At 36.2% G+C, this 26203-nt stretch overlaps 1 protein-coding gene across 1 annotated transcript in view; it reads left to right on the forward strand.

Annotated features, from left to right (window-relative positions):
* IL1RAPL2 (interleukin 1 receptor accessory protein like 2) overlaps positions 1-26203 on the forward strand; it is a gene marked incomplete at both ends in the record, with an annotated part of 1190107 nt that overhangs the window by 530406 nt on the left and 633498 nt on the right. Inside the window, one exon of the mRNA XM_080910286.1 lies at positions 11383-11656. Within this exon, the coding sequence (XP_080766412.1) occupies positions 11383-11656 (274 nt within the window). The remainder of the gene's footprint in view (positions 1-11382; positions 11657-26203) is intronic.

The following is a 26203-nucleotide window of genomic DNA, read 5'->3' on the forward strand; positions in this document are numbered from 1 at the left end:
CAGAGAGATATTTTTAGGATGTTTGTTATTACTTTTCAAGTATATGACAAGGACACTCTTATTCAGAAAACAAAACAATACAAGAAGGTTATTCTGATTCCCATAGGCTCTAAGATGTAACATAAAAGAAGCAAAGTCAGGTAAATCCCCTTGTGAACTGCCTCTCTTAAAGACTGTCTGTACAGCTATGATCAGACAGGGTAGGCTCTGTTTGTCCTGCCTATAAATTGTAATTATTCTAGGCAATTATGAAAGATAACTGGATTGTATGCTTTAACATTGAAAGCCATAAGACACCAGCATGGTGTCCAACTCAGGTCTCATTTCCTAATTATTTCATGATATCACAATCAAAGTCATAAGAGAAATAAAACCTATGTATGGAGTCATAGCTGCTTCTTTGACATGAAAAGTTCTCATGCAGATTGTTAATAAGAACACCATCTAAAGAGTTATACAAACAAAGGGAGAGAGCCTTTGAATTCTTTGTTGGTGTCAGCTGAAAAACAGTGTGCAAATATGATGATGATAGGAAATAAATTACAAACAAGTATATGCAAATATTTATAACATCTTAGGGGGTTATTATTAAGATAATGAGTTGACTTATGTCTGCTGAATGTAAACTGAATTATGAAAGCTTATATTAGATGCTATTTTCAATAGTACAAATCATTATTTCTAATATTAAATTTTGCATATCAAAAATTAGCTAATACAGTTATGAACCAAATTGTATTTCATATTGCTACCATTAACTTACACATGAGTAACTAATATGTAAGTGCTAACTAGATGTTACATTCCGTTTGTTCGAAGTGACTGGCATAGCTCCATCATCTACCTGTTGCAATGACCCTATGAAAGGGCCACAAATATTTGCTGGAGGAAAATGACTTCTCTGGGAACATCAAACTCCAAAGACTACTTTTATATTCACACTCACTTCAATTCTATTTCTGCCATCCTTGCTGCTACTAGTATCGATCCTCCTGGAAGCAGGTCTCATGTGACCAGACTCAGGAATTCGATGATTGATGAGCTCTAGGAGCCTCAGATCTCCCATAGGCTCTATCTTTCCTCCGGGTGTTCTTGCAGTGAACTACATTCTTAAGGTCACTGAGAACTGCACCTTTTCCTTCTCAATTGTGTCGGTGTCAGGATTTCCTTCCCTAGTTCATTCTAGGTGACTGACCCATATTTTCAGCTTCCCCAAGGGTGCTGCTGGCCAGAGCAACAGGAGGTACATACTTTCAGCAGAGATGGAGTTATAGCAATGTTAGAAAGGAAAAGGTAGAGAAACTGTTTCCCCTTGTCCATTAATGCCCTATCTGTACACAAAATGAACACGGGGTTTACTACGTGGTTCATGTTCACAGTACTGGTGAACAATGATATGATTGGACACTAGGAGAAGGAATGGAATTATTCAGTATCTGAGAACTGCTTTCTGAATTAGAAAAGGGGAAAGATAGCCATTGATATTTCTCACTGGTAAGTTATAGACTAAATCCAAGAATCAGTAAGTTCCTACCCCATCCTATTGAACAGATACTTAAAGGCAATCGCTCACAAGGAAGCCATGTGGAGAGTGGAGGAAATCCTATATATACTAGGCATATGGCACAACCATTATAAAGGCCTGCATGCAAGAAAGTGTTTTCAAGTTTTTATGAGATATCTGATGGCCCTTACATGAAAAAAATTATGTTAACAAATAATAAAATTATTTACCAACTGACGAGCTCTCAATGTCTTTGGGCTCCATTTTCAATTTTAAGAACTAGTTGCAACAACAAACAGTGTTTATGTGTAGGTGCATGTAATGTTTTAAAAGTTTATGTTTTAAACAAGATATATATTTACAATTCAATTACATAAAATCACCAGTACCTGTTTTGATTTGCAAAAATATCAGTTTTACATATTACTACCATGGTTAATATGAAATTATGAACAGGGGTGCAGGGTATTATTAGGCCCTGTTTTAGGTTCCTGTCCTGACTTCCTTCAACAATGGACTATGAATGTGAATGTGTAATCCAAATAAACCCTTCCCTCCTCAATTAGCTTTTGGTCAAGCTGTTTCACCATAGCAATAGTAACCCTAATTAACACAAATTACAGAACAAATATGCATATCATGAAGCAGAGTACTATCCATGGCACACAACACATTAACATGTTCTAGAGTGTTTCATTCTGCCCCTTCATTGTTTTAAAGTGGAACTTACAGGTTTCTGTTGCCCAAATTTGATAAAAGAATTTAGTGACACAACTTTATTATATATGTAAAACTAAAGTAATTGATATTGAAATCATATACATTATCATATGCAAACGATTTAGAGGTACAGCATAAAATCAGAAAAATAGATATAAAATCTATATAAGTATGACCATCAATCACTACGATAGTAAAAATCAGGCCATCTTGTGCCAAGTGTTGTGGAGTGTTTTCTTAGGTCTGTGAACACTTACAAATAATATATATACATATATTACTCTACACATTAAATTGTTCCCCCAACAGTTGTATAAAATGAATATGGAGCTGTATACTCTGCTTAAAGGAAACTTTAACTCTGTTGGCAATGCTTTATTCCTGTAATAAAAGAGAGCTGCTGAAAGTGAGTGGGGAAAATGTGAACATTATTAATTTGGGATGGTGATATCTTATGAGTATTTTATTATTATTCATTTTAGTTTTCATAATATTAAAACTGAGGAAATACATTAAAAAGAGATCATCAGCAAGCCATCTCAAGTGAATATGTGAACTTTATCTTGGCCATGGACCTCAACAATATTCAGAAAATTTATAAGATTTTGATTTTGGGTTAGAGCCTATATATTTTAATCATCATTTCTTTTAAGCATAGGAACCAACTTTTTTCAAGTCAAATCTCTCAGTGAAGAGGCAGAGGGGGATAAGAACGCCAGCTTTCTAATCTCTAGTTAGCCCTGTGCTAATTTCATGACCTTGGCTTTGAGGACCAGGAAGATCACCTGAATAGCATAACAAAACCTCAGTTAAGACAGAAAGATGTAATTAGCCTCCTATTTCTTTAAACTTGTTAAAAAATGGATTTAGTTGTTTTAGGAAGGATTTTCAATAATATATTGGTTAATTCCCAGTTAGAATGAAATTAGTAACCCATGTACTTTGCTCAGGTAACCCTGAATTCTGTGAGGTCTCATGGGAAGTGTATATATATAAATGTGTTTTCAAAATGACATACTAAGTTTATGGTTGAGGTACTACTGATTAGATATAGAAGTAGTGATAGAAATGATAGATAATATAAAACCAAAAGGAGTATGACAGATAAAAACCACTATAAGAAACCATCTTGAGCTTCACTCCTAGATAAATGAATTCCAAAGAGGAGCAGAAAATTGAAGAAATTTATGGAAAGATAAAGATGCAGTGTGAGGTTCCAGACAAGAAAGAAGTGAGTGGGCAAAATCAAGAGCGCAGGTATAACCACACTTACTCAAGGTTTGAGTAAGCAAGACTATAGAATTCTGATTAGACCAGGGAACTGCTCCTTCGGACTGTGATTGGCTGGTCCTTTGGTAGAATTGAGCATAGTTGAAAGAGCCTGGATACAGACTTAGTTCTTTCTTTTACTCAGCTTGTAATACTGAGTTCTGGAGCAGAGTTATGGAAGAGATCAATTTATTTTTACCAGGTCTCTTTCTGAGTGCTAATATCAAAATCATTGTAATCATATTTTATACATTGAGGCTACTGTGCCTAACATTATTAGACACATCAGTACTCTAGCTCTAGCTCAGGATCAGCAGAGAATTTCTAAGTTCAAATGATTCTTGTTAGAGCATTTGCTTGGCAACTACAGAATTTTAATCTCATGAAGATTTAATAACTGCCTACTATACACAACACATTGTTGAGCCTTCTTCTAGAGATGTAGATGAAATGGGACACACATTATTCACTTGGGAAGAAACAGTTTAAATAAACTCATTAGGTAAGTGTATCGCTGAGGAAATAATTTGCACGTAATACTAAAGTGCAGTTTCATAGTCATGGGCTTTGAGGCTTTGTCTTAGAGAACTATTTGTTCAATAGAATCAAATGTTAATGCAACATAAGAAAGTTAGATGAACAAAGGTTGTGCTAGCTAGTTTTAGGTCAACTTGAGACAAGCTAGAGTCATTGAAGATGAGTGAGCCTCTGCTGAGAAAATGCTGCCATCTGATTTGCCTGTAAGCAGGCCTGTGGTTTATTTTCTTGATTAATGATTAATGTTCGAAAGTCCAGCACATCGTGGGTGGTGCCACTCCTGGGCACACGCTTTTGGGTTCTATAAGAAAGCAGACTGAAGAAGCCATGAGTGGCCTTCTGGTAAGTGGCATTCTTTGATTGCTTCTGAGTCAGCTCCTGTCTCCAGGTTTCTGCTCTTACTCCTCTCAGTGTTGCACTATGGTGTGGAAGTGTAAAGCAAAGAAGTGCCTTCCTTCACAACTTGATGTTTCATTGGAGCAAGAGTAACCCTAAGTAGGAAAATGATAGGAAAAGTGGATGGCATCCTTAGGCAATGATGAGATTTGAATAAAGAGTACAGTGTGTGAAGAGTTATAAAGAGGGGGTGAAAACATAAGTAGTCCCAAATGAACAAGGGAAAGCCAGGCTTAGGAATGGGCAAATAGGAACACTCTAAGCTTGTTTGATTTAAAAGGGTGTTATCATGAGTTTAATATATATATATATATATGGGGCAAGTGTGTGTGTGTGTGTTATCTGCATGTGTGGTGGAATGTTGTCTATCTTTATAATATAATTTTGTCATCTGAAAGAGCATGGAAAAATATATAAAACATTACATTAAGCACAATAAGCCAAGCACAGAAAAGCAGTGACTGCTTGATATCACTTATATGGGAATGAAAAATATAAAGGATGAACTTGTGAAAGGGTTTAGAATGTTAAGTACAAAGGGCAGGGAATTGGGGACAAAAATGTTTGTTGAAGGTATACAAAGCCAGGAGATTAACTCTAAGACATTTATTTACTTTATTACATACTTGCTTAATTACTATAGATAATAATAATGTATAGCTGAATATTTTTGAGTATATATTAAGTATTCTCATGACAAAATGAGAAATACAAGAGTTAAAGAATATAGTCATTTAGCGTAACCATTTCATGTTAGATACAGATATCAAAACATCAAGTTCTATACTTTGAATACTAAAATTATTCTTAAAGTAAATAAAGCCAGTAAAGAAGAATATTATAACAACCCAAGGAAATATGGTCTTCTATATACTTCATTGCCTATGAAAATAAAGAGATGGAGAGATATGTGAGTTACACTGGAAATGGCAAGGCTTATTATATTCTGGGTGTATTAATTAAAGGGAAGGTTATTGGGAAGGAAAAGATAAGATTCATGGATGACACCCAAGGTTTTTGCCTCTGATAACTGTGAACAATTATGGGTAGTGGGGCTGAACTAGCACAGGAAAATGGCTTACTGCCAACTATTCTGGGTTTAAGTAGGCAGTAGCAACTCTGGCAGAGGGATTGTGGGCAGTGCTGATATCCTGCCTCCCATGGACACATTTACTGTCCATTCTCAGCATTAACATCACTGCATCTGAGAAGAGCTACTGACCATTTCTCAAGAGTTCGTCAGGCCTCAAGGAAACAGGATTTGAGGAGTTCGATGTAATGTGCCAGTGTGACTTCCCTTCCATTATACCCCCTCCAGGTTTTCCCAACAGATAAAAATCAAAATGATGATCCTGACAAAGCATTACACAGATCTTGTAATGACAGGGCAATTAAAATGGTTGCCAGCCATTATTAAGCATAATGACTAGGTTGAAATGAGATGAAGGTCTCTATCTCAGCAGAACTTTCCCATTGATGAATCGTAGGGGGTAAAGGCATGAAAATGGAACATATAATCCAATTCATAAAAAAGTAAAGACGTGTTCAAAAACACAAAGCAGTGATCATTCATTGCATTTATAGAGCTGAAACAGGAAATCTTCTGTCTATTGGTGGATATTGAAGCACAGATGAAATTTAAAAGACAATGTTTCTTTTTCCCAGTCAGAAATGTATTTTAAAAAATGATGAACAGACATATCCACACGCCTAGGATCGAAGCAAATAGGCAGAGATATAGCAATAAATGCACAAGTCAATCACTTCTTGGAACATTTGACTTGCTTGTTCTGGAGAAACGACTACAGGAGACACAGTCCTCTTTGGTGGCTTTAAATAAAAAGATATTTGGCTTTAGGAGGCAGAGCAGCCTGAGTTAGAAATAGAACACACATAATTCTAATATTAAATTTCTAAGATCAGGGTTCATAATGTTATATCTGATAATTATTGGTATAAATATGAAGATAAGCACACATCTCTATGACTAGATTATAATGGCAAAGGTTTGGAGATCCACTTTAGATATTCAATTTAAATACATTGATGAAGGTTAGATACTATATACATAAAGTTTTGACCTCATCTTAGGAAGAAACGTGATATACATAGGTTATTAATAACTTATTAATTTGTAAGCACTGTATGTGATTCATAGGTAAATAATTGGCTTATATTATTTGATGGCTATTATTCATACAGTGTTTATGCAAGCAGAGACTAGGACTCATATTGAAAGGGCAGATGTGGACTCTGGCGCAAACCTATGACAATTTGGATGCCACCAAGCAGAATATAATCTTCTACTGGATTGTGAGTTAGAACTTTGAAGACTATAAGAGGAAGAATATGAAACACACATACACCACGAGCCATAGCTCCGGAGTTCGCTTTATCCCAATGGGGAATGATGGGGGTTGTGTCTGCTGTCACTGTACCTCCGGTGATCTTGAGCTAGTCTCCTAAATTCTCTCAGTTTTGTTTTCTTTTTAGTAAATGAGAATATTGAGTCCCTTTATTCCTGAGTAAACATGAGAATAAAATGTGTGTATGTGGGTGGGGAGGGGCTTGTAAAACATCTCACCATCTAGTGTACTGCTTACCTAGTCTAAAGTTAAGGATTCAGTGAATTTCTCTTGTTGCTGCTATGTGTTTCCAGCTGCTCTCCGCCCTCTCTTTTGAGAATGATCTCTGCTGCATCCCCAGTTTTTGGCTGTGCATCCTCCTAGCTCTGCTATGGATCTTTCCCAACAACAAGTGCTTCGTGCTTGACCTCTAACAAATTCTTAGTTTTCGAGAGTAGGCACAGAAAACTTAAGTGCTATACAAAGACTTGGACAGCTCTCCCTCTAGTGGAAATTTTTTGAATTGCCCCCAATTACTAACTACCCAATTGATTCAAGAAAAAGCTGGTGGTAAAAATGAATGGGATGAATTTGATAAAGTTAAAAAACAAAACAAAATTTATAAAAAGGAATGTATTAAACACGGTTAATTTGAATCATATCCTCTTACAAGGAGTCATACACTTTTACTGGACTTCATTCTTTTAGGGCAGGTAAGTATGGCAGTGAGAATCGTGATTATAAAATGGATAAACTGCTTTGCTGCAGTATCCTAGGGCACTTTGCAGGAGATTTTACTAGTTTATACTCCTTAGGTTCTTCTTGTGGCAAAACAGACTGCATGAATGCCCCAGCGTCCATGCTTACAGTCCGTGCACCCCTTGTTTTGAAACATCACCTTAAGACCCCCAATCACACACCTATTTACTTGTTTTGCAGATTGGAATAAAAATAGAGCCCTGAACTTTAGTAGGTTTCTTTGCTCTGTTATACTTGGTTTGGAAAATTTCAATATTAAAGAATCTTCTGCCAAGAAGACTGAATCAAAGATAATAATTTGTGAGCCTTCCAGAGATCTAAATCAAGATGGTAGCTAGGCATGAGACTTTATGGAGAACCCTTTTATATTTTCAATCTGTTTTTCTGTAATCAACTTTGCCAACTGCAGAATCTCACCATTTGAGGAAAAAAGTGTTTCCCTACCTGTGGTGCCTCTGTTCACACTTGTAATGAATCAGAGAGACCCAGTTATAAATTCATCTGTGAGAGAATCCAGTCTATATGGAAAACACTTCCCTGAAGCCCCGTGGGAGGTCGGCTTCTAGAGCTGCTCCTGGAATTGTAAACAGAATAGGGCTGGATGGTTTTGTGGACCGGATGCTAGGTTGATGAGATGAAACTCATAGGCTAGCCTCCTCTGGGGGCTTCTGTGTAGACTACACAGTCTCACCATGTAAACTCCTTGGCTATAGCATGCACATTTGCCAACTTCCTCACAGATGCATCTCTGCAGCTATTTTCCAAATATGTATGGCCATTCAGCATGCAAATGACTCTGGACATTTGATGTGCTATTACAATCTCTTTGTGGCATCAATGTAACTTAAACTTGTGATTCCTGGTGGCACTTGAAAATTCAGACATGTGTGAACTGTGGTTACATTTTTTTTTGTAATCCTCTGACATCTCTCTGTGCTTCCTGTTAAATCTTAAGATTTCAGTTCTTTATTGCTGGCATCACACCTGATTTTTTAGGCCTTGAACTTCACTCTATACATTTTAGTTGTTCTCACTCATTCCAAATCTAAAAATAAATGTACTATATCTTATGCTACCCATTACTTTCCCTCAGGTGAACAGCTAAGAATAGAAATCCAATAAAAACAAATCAAGCTACCTTGTTAGAATCTAGTAGTGGTCTAATGATTTAAAGATATAAAGCTACAATACCTTAACTCATGGAAATAGATTTCTCCTAGAGTGTTTTCTGGAGGAAAAAAAATTGGTATCAGATAAGCCTTCAGAATTCCCAGCATCATATCCTTGTCTATCTTATAGGAAAGGTCCTTTAGGTCTGATGGAATAGGTCATGGTGCAATCATGCAGTGTGAATATTAAAAATGAAGAAATTTTTGATTGTGAGCCTAGCCTTTAACGGCTGAGCCATCTCTCCAGCCCTTGAAAAAAATCAAGTACTGACTAAAAAACATATTCACATGGTTTTATGTAAAATTTATTTTAATGTCTGAAAAAACAGTACTGACAAAAATGTATAATTTTAAGCAAAAAATGTTTAACATCTTTACATGTATCTTTGTTTTGCAAAATAAAGTCGTTTATAAAAAATGAAGAAATTACAAAAATGAAAATTAGAAATTGTACTTCCCTCTAGCTGCTAAATTTTTGGTATGTTTGTTGTTTGTTTTGGCTGTTGACTAAAACCTTCATAAAAACTTCTTCCCTGATGTCTAAAACAGAGAAGAAGAAGCACAGGACCATATATCTGTTAAAAATGCTCTGGATTAGGGAGGTATTCAAAACAAAATGAATTCTCCGTGTGTTTTCAAGGTCTGTGTGATAAAGCTAATTGTAATGGCAGTTGAATGTCACAAACTGTTCTTGGACATGACTGTTGTGATTCAGGAGCGAATATTTTTATTATCTTCAATAGCAATAATTCCTTGTAGTTTTTAGGTGAAACTAGCCTGCTAAGATTATGAAATTAGCTTGAGCTTGCAGTGATCTATATTATATAACAGAGAGGTTAGAGGTGGAAACTGAAAGACAGGAAGAAGCAAATGAAAAGAGAAAGTTTTTTTTTTTTTTTCGCACCAAGGTGATAATTATACAATTTGAGATTGTTTTCCAACTCAAATTTGTTAATGCAAAAGTTATTATTGTTCTGAACATTCACATACTACCTGAGGAACTTGTCATAAAAGTCTATATAGACCAGGGTAGTCGAAATAGAAAATCATGCTTAGGTTTTAAATCAATCTCAGAATACTTAAATAACCTGCAAAAGGCCATGGGTTTGCTCTGCAAAACCATACAACAACTATGCAAAGAAACCATGGAATTTTAGGCTACACACATCTTTTATAATCTAATGAAGTGTAGTCTAAAATCTTCCAAGAAAAGTACACCTGTATGAATAGGCACATTATTTTGCTAACAGTCTAAAGCCTATTAGGGCACCTTCCCTTGAGTGCCCTTGAACCCTAGTTCAATAACCCTTCATAGAGAGAAGCTGAAACTTTGAAGTATGATAGTTATTATATTTGAGCATTGCATTTGGCTGTAAGCTTCCTGGCAACTGAGGTTAAAAGATTAAACACACTGTGCCACAGTGTTTCCAACATCCGAGAAAGGAAACAGACTAGCCCTACAGAATTATAAGCAAAAAATTCATTTTAAAATGGAAGAATTTACAGATTCTTTAGATGTGATTATAAAGGGTAATCAGGTAATAGAAAAAGACAGCATCAATTGATAAAATTCTTTAAAAGACCAATAGGCAGTCAGAGGTATACTTATGCTGGTTGTATGAGTAGCATACAAATTAGATTCTGCATCTATTTCTAATCCTTCTGGAAATAGAGATTTTACTGTATCTGTATTTCTTTAATACTAGATTTATCCACCCAATATTATCTGATTAAAATTGGCATTAATATAATACATCCCTATGAGCATATATCACCTAAGCAGCAAGGGAGGTCTATGAGTATAAAGAGAAAGCAACCTATGTTTAAATATCTGCTATTAATAGGTCCTGTGTGTGTGTGTGTGTGTGTGTGTGTGTGTGTATGTGTGTGTGTGTGTGTGTGTGTGTGTGTGTGTGTGTGTGTGTGTGTGTGTGTGTTGGGGAGTAATCAGTTTAGGTGTCCAGCACTTACAATGTCAACAGCAAGTAAATAATTCAGAGGCTATTCTCTGGACTATAGACATAGGTGGTATAAAGTAGGGGTTGAGAATATACACAGTCTCTGGTCAGATATTGAGTTGTAACCATTTATTATCTCTGTGGTCTTGGGTAGTGCATCTCAGTGTTCTCACCATTAAGAAATGAACATAAGTGGTCATATCCAGAACTGGACCTGGTCCGGGTAGGGTCTTCTTAGTAATACTTGACTTATATGACTTCTACCAAACAGTCAGACTGACCTGAGAGTGGCATGCCAGCCTGTGTCACACTAGCAGTCTAAGTTCGTATAATCTCAGAGAAAAGGTTTTCTGGTTAACTGGAGCGTTTCACTTGGCAGACTACTGTACCACTGCACAGCTTCAGGATAATCATGAAGCCATCTGTGAAGTGCTAGAGAACTTTATGTCTGTGGGGGTGGGGGTGGGGCTTGGGCTTAGCCAGAAGATTGTTTTTTTTTTACCCTAAAGTTGCTGTTGCTGTAGATGTCTTAAGGACACAGAGCTAGAGGGGCACCTATACTTTCTAAAGTCAAAGGAAGATGCTGGTGTGTGTCCTTCACTGGGAGGATTGAATAAAGCCATATTTAAAGCTCTGACTCATAGAAAGTCCCATTATACATGATGGCAGTGGTTGCTGTTGTTATAAAGGATGCTCCTCACATCTCATGTCTTGTTTTTTTTCAGTGGATGGCTGCATTGATTGGTCGGTGGATCTCAAGACCTACATGGCTTTGGCAGGTGAACCTGTCCGAGTGAAATGTGCCCTTTTCTACAGTTATATCCGCACCAACTACAGCATGGCCCAGAGTACCGGGCTCAGGCTCATGTGGTACAGAAACAAAGGTGACTTGGAAGAGCCCATTATCTTTTCAGAGGTCAGGATGAGCAAGGAGGAAGATGCCATATGGTTTCACTCAGCTGAGGCACAAGACAGTGGATTCTACACTTGTGTTTTAAGGTAAGTATCACATGAAAATGTTCAGCCACATGCCTTGCAGTCTTTTGTTTTAGAATGCTGTGTTGGAATGGTGGCCGGGGTGACTCATGTTGTGTAGCAACACACTAAAGCACTCAGTAGCCTCAACTTTAGTGATTGATTGGAACTACACACCACATTCTTATCAGATTGTCATAGGTAGGACTCCTACTCACTGTGTATATTTCTTTAATTTAGAACATTGTGTGATTCATTTCTTTCCTAACTCCACCCCTGCTCCAGAGTCCTATAGTAACAATCATTTCACCACAGAGGCAGTTGACTCAATAATCTTGGTGCCTGGCCATGGAACTGACCTTACATATCATTTAGGCCAAGATCTTGCCTCTCTTGTTGATGGAAAGTAGCTTCAAAGGCTGTCCGGAGACGTTGCAGCAAATGAACTACTGTTACTATCCAGACAATTTGCAAAATTAGCTTTACTCTGTCTAAACGTTCAACATAAAACTAAATAAACACTTGGTTACTATGAAGATCTGAGTCCCATATTCTGAAGATTTAACAGATCTAATTCTTGCCAGAAATTTACAATAAGAAGCAAAATGATTTACCTTAGTGGCTCCACAGTATGATGTCCCCCCACAGCCCAGCATTGTGACCTAGGCGCTACCATTTCAGATAAAGACTGCATTAGGTATTAAAGTACACAGCTGAAATGACCTTCAACTTCCTTTTCAATTCTGCCATTTTCACCAGGGACCTGCACTCTACTATTTGATTTTAACTTCTTGGAAATACAGACCCTTTCTATTTTTATCTCAGGTGTAAAGCTATGTCACTTCTTCATCAAAAGCACTTGGAACTCCCTGGTGAGCCCTCAGTGTTCTAAAGGCCAAGAGAACAAGGTAGTGTATGAATAGAGAAAGCTCCTGAAGCCTTAGAATCACATTTGTGTACATGTGCAGGGGAGTACTGAGAGGAACAGACAGAGAGGTTAGTTTCTTTTGAAGGTAAGATGAATCCTCATGTTCGTAACAAAAGCAGCAATTATATTACTGATTCCTTAGTGATAGGCAGTATACTCCACTTGTGCAGCTCTTGGCACAACTGAGAAATAGATATCATTCACTATTTTCAAGACCGACACTGTGTTTTCCAGGATGTCACAACTCTTTGCCTGCTTGCCCCTTATTAATCCTTAGCATTACTGAAGCCTGCCAATCAAAAGTACTTCTTTTTTCTTCTAATCTATTTGTTTTGGATTCTGTTTGTTTTCATAAATGTATGCTTCCTTTAAAAAGCATTATTCCACTATACAAAGGTTTTTGATTGAATCAACGAACTAGTTATTGATTACTGCCTCTACTATGCAACTGTCCTCAATCTTGCTGTCTCCTTTCTTTCCATTCTCCCCTTTCAACCCTTACTCTTAGCAAAATTCCATCACCATAATACATATCCAGGTTACAAATAATCAATATAATATGACTATTGGTGTTGACTTTGATCACCTGCTCTGAAGCAGAATTTGTCTTTACTGTAAAAAAAAAAAAAAAAAAAAAAAAAAAAAAAAAAAAAAAAAAAAAAAAAAAAACAACTTTTCTTAAATCTCTGGGAACTAGTTATGTATATTAAACTGACCTGTAGCAAGTGTTGGGATTATAGGCTTGTGATATCACACCAGGATTTTTACTATAGTCTTTAGAAGAAGAAGTCATTATTCACAGTTCATCCTTAGAAGTGGGAAATGATATTCTACCCCCTTCACAATAGAATATTGATATAAATTATAACACCACTATTATTTTTGTTGAGATCTTATAAATTTAGAAATTGGAAGCTCCTTCATTTGGCTCCTGTTTCTTTTTGGTATAAGCCCATCTTTGCTGGGTAGTTTTTCTTTCTACAATGAGTTCCTTACATTACTGAAAGATGCTCCAGATTTATCTTGTATACATACTGTCATAGATGGAGATTCACCCATTTTCTTTAGGGCACAAATTCTTTGTAGTAGAGACTAGACCAGACGAGAGGACCCATCAATTGTAGGCTACCTATAATGAGTGCTAAGCTGTGCTTCTATGATTTTACCTCACAGTGTTCTCACTTTTAAGAAAGCTGTGTACTGTTTTTTGTGTTGTTGATGTTTGAGATTAAATACATGGTCTTTTTTTTTTGTTCATGTTTGAGGTTAAATACATGGTCTACTACATTCTAGCCAATTACTATACTGCTGAGTTACATCCTTTGCCTAAGAATTGTGGTATTTCATGGATAATTGTCTAGATATGAAGAAAATACTCTAGAGATGCTAGAGATTCTCAGTGTCTCTATATCTTTCCCACAGTGGTCCCCTCTTTCTATTTCACATCAGACTGGCTTTGATTATAACTTTTATTGATACCATCTGAGCCAATGGCTCCTTGGCTCCAGGTAGATCAGAATCAGAGGCTTAGATTTAAATATAATTGGTAACTCCTTTTATTTGTGCAGCAGCCCCTAGGGAACAAAAACAATTGGGATGAGGAAAACTTTGGAATACTACCTCCCAGATGTCCCTTGGTAAGGCTCAGTAAAGTCTGGGAGCCATCATTCTACAGGGATCTACCAGTCTCACCAACTCAGAGAAGTAGGAATTATTCTAGAACAAAGTATAATAACACACACACACACACACACACACACACACACACGACTAGAACCCCTCACTTTTTATGCTAATGTAAAAGGTAATAAAACTAAATATTCTAGTATATGACAGTGGTACTGGTAGCAGTTTTTAATTCTTGAATATATATAATTTGTGCACAGTAAGTCTTCTTGATTTCTTCATATGTTTGAATAATTCTATCATTTAAAGAAAGAAATATACAGTAAAATGGTGTTATTTTTTTGCTCTCATGTTGTTCACTTTATGTAATATAGCAAGAAAAGCTATGTCTTTTAAAAAGTGCCTTAGTCAATCTCAGACACTAAGAAATAGTTTTTATCACCTTCTACCCTCGTGGCTTCCTCTCTTCCATGGCTACCAAGAGATTTTCAAGGACATTGAACATTTCTCACAATTCAATTCCAGCCTAACTATTGATCCTAGAAAAGTTAAGTGTCAACAAGTTGGTTGTCTGGGTAGCAATTTCCAAGCCACCAGATAGTTTCTTGTTGGAAAAATGAAAGCCTGAATCTTATAGAATTAATTGACCCCAGAAAAGTTCAAGATTGTACAACAGGGTCTTGAGACAGTAGCACTATCTTATTTGGCCCAGGTAGGATGAAATGAAATGCAATTACCTATTTTTGATCTATTTTCTGTTACAAGTAGGAGTCTTTGCTTTAATTATTTTTATACTAATTATGTGTAAATGATTACATAGTTGACTGACATTACTTTTCAACATCCAAAATTTTTATAATGTGCTTGTTTATAAAATTATATATAACCTAAAATAGAAAATACATGGCAATTGTATTTTGTTTCCTCCCATTAACAGCAAATTAGATATGTTGTGGCTTAGAAAATATTATGAAATCATTATACATTAGCTGTATAACTCACAAATATAACCACTCTATTGTATAATATTAATGAAATTCAGCTCTATTCAATATGTTTATTAGACAGAAGCATGCATTTCGTTAGTGAGTTAGCTGAATTTTTACTTCATAAAATTAATAGATTATAGTTTATAAATATAAGTGAGAATTAATTTTAAGCAGCCATTGGTAAGCTGCTGTTTATATACAGTACCTGGTGTGTGTATGTAGCTTCTTTAGTATGGTGCCTTGTGTCACAACACAATCTGTAGGAAATTGCTGCTCTATAGTTGATTAGTAAGAATTAAGGTTTTAACCTATTCTGTACACTAAAAAATGAAAATCTACTCAGGAACAAAAAGAACAATCAAGAAATGTCATAGGTCATCTGAAGTATAGAGTATTGATGGTTGTTACTTCATTTCTAGTCTCTTGCTTCCATGCCCTATTTTTCTATAAACTATTTTCAATAATTCACTGGTGCCAAGAAACTGAGGCAGCTCACAATTTTGCACTGTGTCTTTCTTTGTTCCCCACTGAGAATACTTAAATACAGCGAACAATTGTTATATTTCCATGTATACATCTTGATTGCTTTTTTCTCTTTCTCCCTTTATCCCATAGGCTTGTGAAAATCACAACCCTATGTAAGCCTACTCATTCATCTGTGCTATGTTGCCTCTGTATTTCTGCTTATCTTGACTGAAGGGAAGTATGGCAATATTGACAGGTTTTAATGTAATTACCATGAACTTCAAATGTATCCTTGATGTTTCTCTGTGGTCGTGCTGTATATTCTTGGTTCAGTCTTCCCTGTCTTAGTCAGGGTTTCTATTTCTGCACAAACATCATGACCAAGAAGCAAGTTGGGAAGGAAAGGGTTTATTCAGCTTACACTTCCATATTATTGTTCATTACCAGAGGAAGTCAGGACTGGAACTCAAGCAGGTCAGGAAGCAGGAGCTGATGCAGAGGTCATGGAGGGATGTTACTTACTGGCTTTCTTATCCTGCTTTCTTATAGAACCCAGGTCTACTAACCCATGGATGGCACCACCCACAATGGGCTGGGCCCTCCTCCATTGATCACTAGTTGAGAAAATGCCTTACAGCTGGATCTCATGGAGGCATTTCCCCAACTTAGGCTCCTTTCTCTGTGATAACTCCAGCTTTTGTCAAGTTGAAACAAAAACCAGCCAGTACACTGTGCTTAAATAACTACTTTATGATTTCCTGACTGCTCCATATCTACAGCAAATCCTCCCAACTCTTTTCCACATCACTGACAAGAACAAACAAACAAACAAACAAAACCACCACCACCAACAACAACAAAAGACACTGGAAAGAACTTAAACTCTATGTACCTGTCTATTGGCATCTATATCTACTTAAACTCTTCACATTCTTATTACTATGGATAGATTACTAAGGCTCTTCACATCATTTGTCCTAGATCATCTTCCTGGTTGCCTACTTGAATCTATTGACTGCTTCTCCTTTCTGATCCTATATTGTGGAATGTCCAAAACTACGGACAGTATAACTAAATATATTTGATTCTTTACAAAGTAAATTATACCTTAAGGAAAAATTTTTGGTACCCATATATTTTTTTTACCCTCATCATTTACCAAAGCTGCTTTTATCAAACTCTCCAATGACCATAACTGATCAAGTGAGCTCAATCAGTCAACATGGTCTCCAGAAAGGGAGGAAGATTGAAAAAAGAAAAGACAGTTAGACAACATTTTATCTTGACTCCAGACAGTTCTGAAACTGAAGCTGAAATGGGTTCAAAGTTTTCCAGTCCTCTTTTAAATTATTCTAGGTACATACAAATAATAGGGTCAGTTCTAGGTCAAGGAACAAACAAAGCATAAACAAAATCGTCAAGGAACAAACAAGGCAATGAACAAAATCTCCTGGTCACTATGTCTCGGGGCTTATCAAGATTATCAAGATCTTGAGCTTATCCTAGCCAATGCCAAATGCCTGCCAAATTCCTAGAAGGGGTCCAAAAGCTCTCCATACTAAATGATGCTAATGAAAATGACCAAGTAAGTTTTAAGTCCTCTGATGACTTGACCTATCAGTGTATTTGACATACCTGATCTTTCACTTCTTTTTGACAAAATTCTTTATCATAATTTTAGACTGGCCTTCTCCTTAGTGCATTTTGTCATTCTTCCTCAAGTTATTTTCTTGGCACTTTTTTTCTTAACCAATTAATGTTAGTTAGGTCTGTATTTACCTGCTTTTTGACTTTTAAAAGATATCATGAAATCTAAGTCTTTGAGCAAAATTTCCAAATTTTTAAGTTGTGAGAGACCTTCACTCTCCAAACAACAAACATTAATTCTCACAAATAGCTTAATTTTGCAAACTCTGAGTGGGATCTAACACTAACAGTAACCTAAACAGTGATAGCATAATCCTCTTATAACATAGCCAGAGAAGGTTTGGTGTGAATTAAAGTGGAGCAAAAGAATAACCATTCCCATGGCAGTAATTATTCATGCACTCTAGGTTATATTTGAACACTTAGTATAAAAGTCAAATGTTGCCTCAGTGTGTATGTATTTAGGAATCAACCTCAGCTTATTTGTTTCGATAGTTATTGGAATCTCTAGGAAAGATACTTTGGTCAATATAAGAGTCCTTACTGCTAAGCAAGGAAATTTCTACTGCTATAAATCTGTTTATTCTCAAACTTCCTTCCCATCACAAAAGAAAACGTAGGAACTAAAAATATAATCAGTAGTGTAATCTCAGGCATAAAAAGTAATTCCTATTAACATATTCATTAGAGCCAAGGGAAAAAATAATGAATTAATTTCTGATAAAAGTATTGGCCAGTTTTACTACAGTGATGCTGATTTATTCATTGCTAAGAACATCATTTTACTGACTTTGTAGCCTAGTCTCTGTAGCTAAGGTATTTGAGTTGCTATCCTGGAGTGGCCATGAAGAGTTTTAGGTTCAAGCAGTAGACTCACAGCTTCAAAGCCATGAACTGTACATTGTGATTCCAGTATTATCAAAGTGACTGACAACTATGAATGGCTGTGTCTTGCTTTCTTCACATGGAAAATGCAAACTTCTTTATTCATTCAATAGATATCTTTAGCACTTGTGTTAGGTATTGAGTATTTGCATTTCATGAAATGCATGTAAGTGCCTGCTCTCATTCTAGATTATGGGAAACATACGAATAACAAAAATACTCCCAAAATGCCATGGCAATATTGATGGTGAGCCTAAAATAGGTCATGCTACAGAAGCATCTTTGAAACTGCTTTCATTTAGGTGGGAAGGATACTTTCTCAGATGCTTAAGATGAGAGCTGAAGTAAAAGAAGGAGCCAGTATTTTTGAAGTTCTTTGAAGGAGAGAGTTCCAGTAAACAAACAACAAATGTAAAGGTCATGGAATAGAATCAGGTTTCAATTTTTTTTGGAGTTTTATGCTTGTTTTTTGTTTTTTGGAAGCAGACTTCTTATTTTCAAGAAAGCCAGAGGACATGGTTCACACACTAATTGCAGGGATCCATGGTAAGTAAACCAGGATCATCTAGAGAGCAATATCCTATGAGTCAGAAGATAGTGGGAAGGCACTGAGGCTGTGGTATTAAACACACAGAATGGTAAAATAAAAAGAAAGCATAGTGTGAAAAGAATATGACTTGGAGTACAATGTACATGCATGCTAGATGAAGGGAAAAGGAAGATTGACAGCCCCAGAAAACATAATACAAGACTCAGTGCTTAGTCATGTTTTGTTAAACACTTCTACAATGGAAACTAAAAGACACCAAAGAAGTTGTTAAAAATACTAAAAAAAAAAAAAAAAAAAAAAAAAAAGAACATCCATGTTTTTTGGATCAGCAGAATACAAACTATAAAAATCATCACATTACTGAATACAATCCAGTTTCTCTTAAAAATTCAGTTACATCCCTCACAGGAATGTTTTTATTTTTATTTTTTTAAACTTTATTTTAAAAAAACAAAGATAAAAGAAAAAAATTTTAAGCATTTTTGCATAAATGTATACAAATAGAATTGTATTAGTGCTTGGCTTTTTTTTTTTTTTTTAAGGATTGATACTCTGCATTAAGGTCTTACTAGTTACAATGAACAAAAAGTAAATGTAAAACAGGATGTAACCCGGAATTAGTCAACGTTTTCTTGGTGTGTAAGGATTTTATTTGTTTTGTTTTCTTTTTTTCTTGAACTTCACACAGTCTGTGAGTTGTTTCTGGGGCAGTCTGAGCCTCTGGGGTTAACATCCCACTATCAGTGACTGCATATTATGTCTGTTCTTTTGTGACTGGGTTATCTCACTCAGGATGATATTTTCTAGATGCAACCATTTTCTTAAGAATTTGGTTAAGTCATTGTTTTTGATAGCTGAGTAGTACTCCATTGTGTAAATGTACCACAATTTTTGTATCCATTCATCTACTGAAGGACATCTGGGTTCTTTCCAGCTTTTGGCTATTATAAATAGAGCTGCTATGAACATTGTGGTGCATGTATCTTTGTTGTATATTGGAGTGTCTCTGGGGTATATGCCCAGAAGTGGAATAGCTGGGTCTTCAGGTAGTACTATGTCCAATTTTCTGAGGAATCGCCAGACTGATTTCCAGAGTGGTTGTATCAGTTTACAACCCCACCAACAGTGGAGAAGTGTTCCTCTTTCTCTGCAACCTCCCCAGCATCTGTTGTCATCTGAGTTTTGGATCATGGCCAATCTGACTGGTGTGAGGTGGAATATCAGGGTTGTTTTGATTTGCATTTCCCTGATGGCTAAAGATGTCGAGCACTTCCTTAGATGTTTCTCAGCCATTCGATATTCCTCAATTGAGAACATTTTGTTTAGCTCTGTACCCCATATTTAATAGGGTTGTTTGATTCTCTGGTGTCTAGCTTTTTGAGTTCTTTTTATACCTTGGATATTAGGCCTCTATCTGATGTGGAGTTGGTAAAGATCTTTTCCCATTCTGTTGGCTGCCTTTTGTTATCTTGACAATGTCCTTAGCCTTACAGAAACTTTGCAATCTCATTAAGTCTCATTTGTTAATCTTTGACCTTAGAGCTTGAGCCATTGGTGTTTTGTTCAGAAAATTTTCTCCTGTGCCTATGTGTTCTAAGATTTTCCCTACTTTCTCATCTAATAGTTTCAGTGTACCTGGTTTAAAGTGGAGATCTTTGATCCACTTACACTTGAGCTTTGTACAAGGAGATAAGAAAGGGTCTATTTTCATTCTTCTGCATGCTGAGTGCCAGTTGGACCAGCACTATTTGTTGAATAGGCTGTCCTTTTTCCATTGAATGTTTACTGCTCCTTTGTCAAAAATCAGGTGACCATATACATGAGGGCTCATTTCTGGATCTTCTATTCTATTCTATTCCATTGATCCACGTGCCTATTTCTGTACCAGTACCATGCAGTTTTTAGCACAATTGCCTTGTAATATAGCTTGAGATCAGGGATAGTGATTCCCGCAGATGTTTTTTTGTTGAGGATGGATTTCGCTATTCTAGGTCTTTTGTTATTCCGGATGAAATTGCACATTGATCTTTCCAACTATGGCCATACCATCCTGAATGCGCCTGATCTTGTCTGATCTCAGAAGCTAAGCAGGGTCGGGCCTTGTTAGTACTTGGTTGGGAGACAGGAATATTTTTAAAAATCCAAAACTCACATGGAAACACAGAAAACCCCAAACAGTAGAAGACCCCCTGACAAAAAGAGCAGGGCTGTAGGCATCATAATACCCGACTTCAAACAATACCCAGATTCATAGAAAAAAACAAGTATGGTACTGACTCAAAACAAACAGTTGAAATAAACAAAATAGCATATCCAGAAATACCGTAAAGCAAATACGACCATTTGTGACTTGAGAAAGCCACTAAGTATAGTTATGGAAAACCCACTTTAACGATAGGTACTTGAAAAACTGAATATCTATATGTATAGAAACATTAGAGCCTTATCTCTATCCCATACAAAAATCAGGTAAAAATAAATCAAACAACTTAATGTAAAATTTATGTCTTTGAAGTAAAGGGACAAATAGAGGAGCAGGGTTTCGAGAAAAGATCATCCAGAGACTGCCTCACCTGGGGATGCAACCAAACCCAAGCACTATTGCTGATGCCAAGTAGTACTTAATGGTAAGAACCTGATATAGATGCCTCCTCAGAGGCTCTGCCAGAGCCATAATAATACAGAGGAGGATGCTTGCAGCTAACCATCAGACTGAACTCGAGGACTCAAATGAAGGAGCTAGAGAAAGGACCAAAGGAGCTGAAAGGGTCTGTAACCCCATGGGAAGAACAAAATTACCAACTAATCAAACCCACCAGGGACTAAAACACCAACCAATGAGTTCACATGGAAAGACCACGGCCCGAGGTACTTATGCAGCAGTGGATAGCATTTTCTGGCATCAATGAGAGTAGAGGACTTTGGTCCAGGGAATGCTCATTTTCCCAGTGTAGGGGAATGCCAAGATGCTGAGGTAGGAGAGGGTGGCTAGGAGAGGGAGCACCTTCATGGAGGCAATGGGAGGGGAAGAGGAGATGGGATTTGGGGAAGGAGATAACATCTGAAATATAAATACAGAGAATATCCAATTTAAAAAAAAGTGTTGAGTAATGGGTAATTCCTATCCTGTTAAGTGAGATAGAAGACTTGAATAAGGGCAAGAATCAGAATATTCCATCTCAAATAATGCTAACAAGAATTTAACACCATTGTTCACTTAGACTTCTCCATATAGCATTTTCTTTCTATATCACTATCATCACTTCTAGAATTGCAAGCAGAATGTAATGATTTCATTATAAGACTTCATTAACAAATGATGTACTGTAATGAATACCATGTATAACTCTCATACCAAGCCCATGAGGTAAGTCATACTATTAGGGATGATAAAAAAATAAACTGGTACTTATAAAGATTACAAAGACTTTGTCCAGTGATAAAACTGTGACTTGGGCAGCTGTTTCTGATTTCAGAGTTCAGACACAAATCAGCTTGCTCTACTTTTTTTCTCATTTAGTACCTGTTCCTTGTAGGAAGCTATCTTTCTGTACATGACAAAAGAATTGCACTTCTGTTAATTTGTGTCTGCGTAATGTTCTGTGGTCCTCTTTGCAGTTTCCTTGGTGCACAGTGTGGTCTTGTGATAAACGCAGAATTCTACAGATTAAAGATGGACAACAGAGGGCAGTAGAATAGAGATAATAAGTTCATGCAAAGTAAGGATGAAGTGCAAACACAGATTTTTTTTTTTTTTAGAAATAGAAGCAGTTTTTGTTTTATAATGTTAGAATTGCTGTTGTCACTTTTTTTCAGTTTCCAAACTTTATAAACTTTATAGAAAAGTGGTTTTAAAGATATTTCATTGAGATCTTTGCAGGAGGTATGTCTTTAAATGGCTTTTTTTTGAGATAAGTTCTCATATTTTAGTGCTGGCTAACTTGGAATTCATTATGTATACAAGGCTGTGCTCAAAATAACAGAGGCCTACCTGCTTATGCTTCCAAAGTTTTGAGATTAAAGGCATTTACTCTAACTTTTAGATGTTCAAGGTATAAGATTTACAATAAATTCATCAGTGTATCACATGATAGTGGAATAAATATAATTATAGTTTATGAGTATATGGTTTATGTTTGTCTAAGAACTCATTGTTTGACATAGTACATACATACTTTCCTATATTCACCTCAAAATTGAAATGATTAATAATGAAAGAGAAATGATAAGTCATCCATTCCTAACTGTGGGTGTTTAATTTTAATAAAAAAATGTTTCCACTCAAGATTAGTTTGGCTGTAGGACATCAATTACATAAGAAACAATTCTGTTGATTGTCTTATGTATAAAAGGTGCTAATGTGAGCAAAAGCAAACAAGGTCTCTAATTTCTAACAGACTAAAAGAATCTGCTGCTTGCCTACAAATTATAACCAATCAAACACAATTCAGAACATACACTCTCACGTTATTCAACACAGAAATCATAATCCAGCAATGAAAAAAATTAAATGTTTGAATAACTAAATATTTCCTGTGCTTCCTTAAACATCAGGGTGGGGTGGGGCTCTAACTCCCAACAATACAAAGTATGTGAGTTTAAAAATTTTATGTATTCTTAACTTTACCTTCACTCTCAGCAACTAGAACAGGGTGTGGAATCCCTTGGATTTGGGGTATAAGCCATTGTGAACTCCTGGACATTGGTGCTGAAAGACAAACTCGGGTTTCAGAAAGAGTAGCAAGTACTTTCAACAGCCAAACCATCTCTCCAGCCTCATATAATGTGTGTGTGTGTGTGTGTGTGTGTGTGTGTGTGTGTATTACTTATAAGTATTTCTAATATAATCTGTTTAAACTCATTTTTGCTCATTATTCTCGTTCCCTGTATGATAAATATCCATGAGTGGTATAATGTTTCGTGAAAAGTTAGCAATTAACTTACAAAATTAGTGACATACATCTAAGTAGTATCTGAGGTGATTCTCAATTGTTGAAACATATAGAGTCAAAGTACATGAAGCAGTGCTTGAGGACAAGGAGGTAGTAAAACATCATGGCCATGCACTGGAAAAAATGGAAGGTAGGTTTCATTGGAACATGGGCTTCTCAAGGTCTTTGTTCTTAAAGTAAACCACACAATAATTAACCTTTATTTAATGGATGCTTGAGATAGAATTGGAGCTTCTTAGAAAGGAAGCTAAACAAAAGAGCTAATGCATAATTTGACCTGTAGTTAGGCAATAGAGCATGCTTATAACAGATGATGGCCCCATGGAGAAAATGTGTATTTAAGAGACACTCATTAAGAAAAAGCAATGCTCACCTCAGCATTGTTAATCAGAGCATATATTCCAACACATACTCCTAAGGATGAGGACCAATTTGCATGGAACTGACCTGACCCTCTATAGAGCATAAGAGTCCCCCCTTGGCAAGATAAATTGGTTGTTATTTGATGGGGATGGCTAGATCAGAGGGTGATTTACATGTCCACAATGTGGAGCTGAATACATTAAAATTAAACCAAGGCTAATATGGAGCTATCGGTACCTACTCATTTTAAGTCAGATCACAGTTTTCAAATGTAAGGCAATATATATTTACTTGTATATAAAGAGATATTAGATGAATGTTGGTTTGTTTGTTTGTTTAATGTTTTGTTTTTAATGTTATTACCCTGATTTCCTCTTGACTCCTTTTCCTTGATTCCACTTAAGGAAAGGTTATATGTCAAATTTTTCTTATTCTCAGAGAGGAAATATCTTCTTTGCTTTTAATGGAATCTACAACTTAGTCCACAGCTTCTTCACACATAGAGTGGACTGTCCATAAATATTGTTTGCTGACTGGCTGAAACTCTCAGGTCACTAAAGATGACCTCCTTCACTGGAGGTATTTACATTATTCATACATATCTGTTTTTTTGTTTGTTTGGTTGGTTGGTTGATTGTTGTTGTTTTTGTTTTGTTTTGTAAACCAGGCTTTGTAGTTAAGGATGACCTCAGGAACTTTTGATCCTCTTGCCAAGACCTTCCTAGTGTTGGGAATGCAGGGTAATATCACATTCAGTTTATGTAGTACTGGGGTTCAAACCTAGAGTCTTCTGCACACTTGGCAAACACTCTCCTGAGTTACATGGCATGCTCCTTAAAATCTTTTAAAAATTTACCATACAAAGTAATAAATTTAATTATAATTTTTATGCATATTTTTGTTGACCCCTAGTTCCTTCCCTCTCCTGTATCCTCCCAGCCCTCTCCTATTTTGACAATAAAAATAGTAAGAAGAAAATTTTTGAAAGGGAAAAATTGTAAAGAATGTCTAGAACAAAATGCCACATGGAAACTTGATTTGTATTTAGAGGCATGTAGGGATACATCTGTGTCATGAGTAGTGTTTTTGTTTGAACACCTAGTTTAGTTTTTTTTTTTTTTGTATTAATCTCACATGATGAAAAAGAAATAAAGGGAAAATGCTGTTGTTTATAAGTGGAATATGCTTCAAAGTTTTGTTATTTAGGGACACTAGGTAAATTTAGCTTTGTAGTGTGTAGATGACTCATGAAAAACTGTGGTCAACAAAAGGGATTTCAGTAACCATTCTCTTTGAAAACTGTTGTTATTTCCAAAGGAAAGTCCCAGGAGGGCCATTAGCACTTAGACAGATGAAAAATGAACTGTTTTAGACAGAGGCATTAGGTAGGCCCCATGAATTCTCCTTCCCTTTTCCTCACTGTCAGCCAATTATTTACAACAATGTTTTGCATATATTTATTTATATTTTGTGTGCATGCAAATATGTGCACCAGCAAAGGTGAGAGGACAATCTGCTGAAGTTGGTTCCGTCATTCTACCACGTGGGTTCCAGGGATGGAACTCAGGTCTTACTCTTGGTAGCAAAGTGTTGTTAATCACTGGTCTAGAGCGCCATATAGTCTAAGTCTTACTGCCTCTGTTGTGTCTGTAGAAGGCACTCACAATAAATTTTGATTGTCTTCTTTTCTGTTTTAATGTGATTATTTTAATTTTATTTTGTTGAGATAGAATATTCTATGTTGTTCAGAATGGGCTTAAACTTACCTTGTAGTCGAGGCTACCCATATTCTTGTGTTGATCACCTCATCGACGCTTCCCAAATGCTAGGATCTCAAGCATATGCCACCACACTTTAGATCTTAGAGTGAAATGAAATGTGCCATATGTGGTTTCAGGAAGATGATTTTATTTTCCTCCAATTCTTCCAAACATAAAACCCATATCCAAACAGACTGAGACTTTTACTAGAAGAAAATAATAAGAATGAGTTGTGACACTACCAGGACTTGTGTCTGGTGTCCTTCTTAAACTCCATCCCTAACCTCTATATCAAAGTCCCGTTTAGAATCCTGATGCTATACCAAGCCCAAGTTTTCTTTCAGTTGGGCCCTTTTCCAACTGAGTCACCCATATTTTTGTAATCCATTCTTTTCCTTCACTCAAC

The sequence above is a fragment of the Micromys minutus genome (assembly GCF_963924665.1).
Source record: "Micromys minutus genome assembly, chromosome: X".
Lineage (NCBI taxonomy): Eukaryota > Metazoa > Chordata > Mammalia > Rodentia > Muridae > Micromys > Micromys minutus.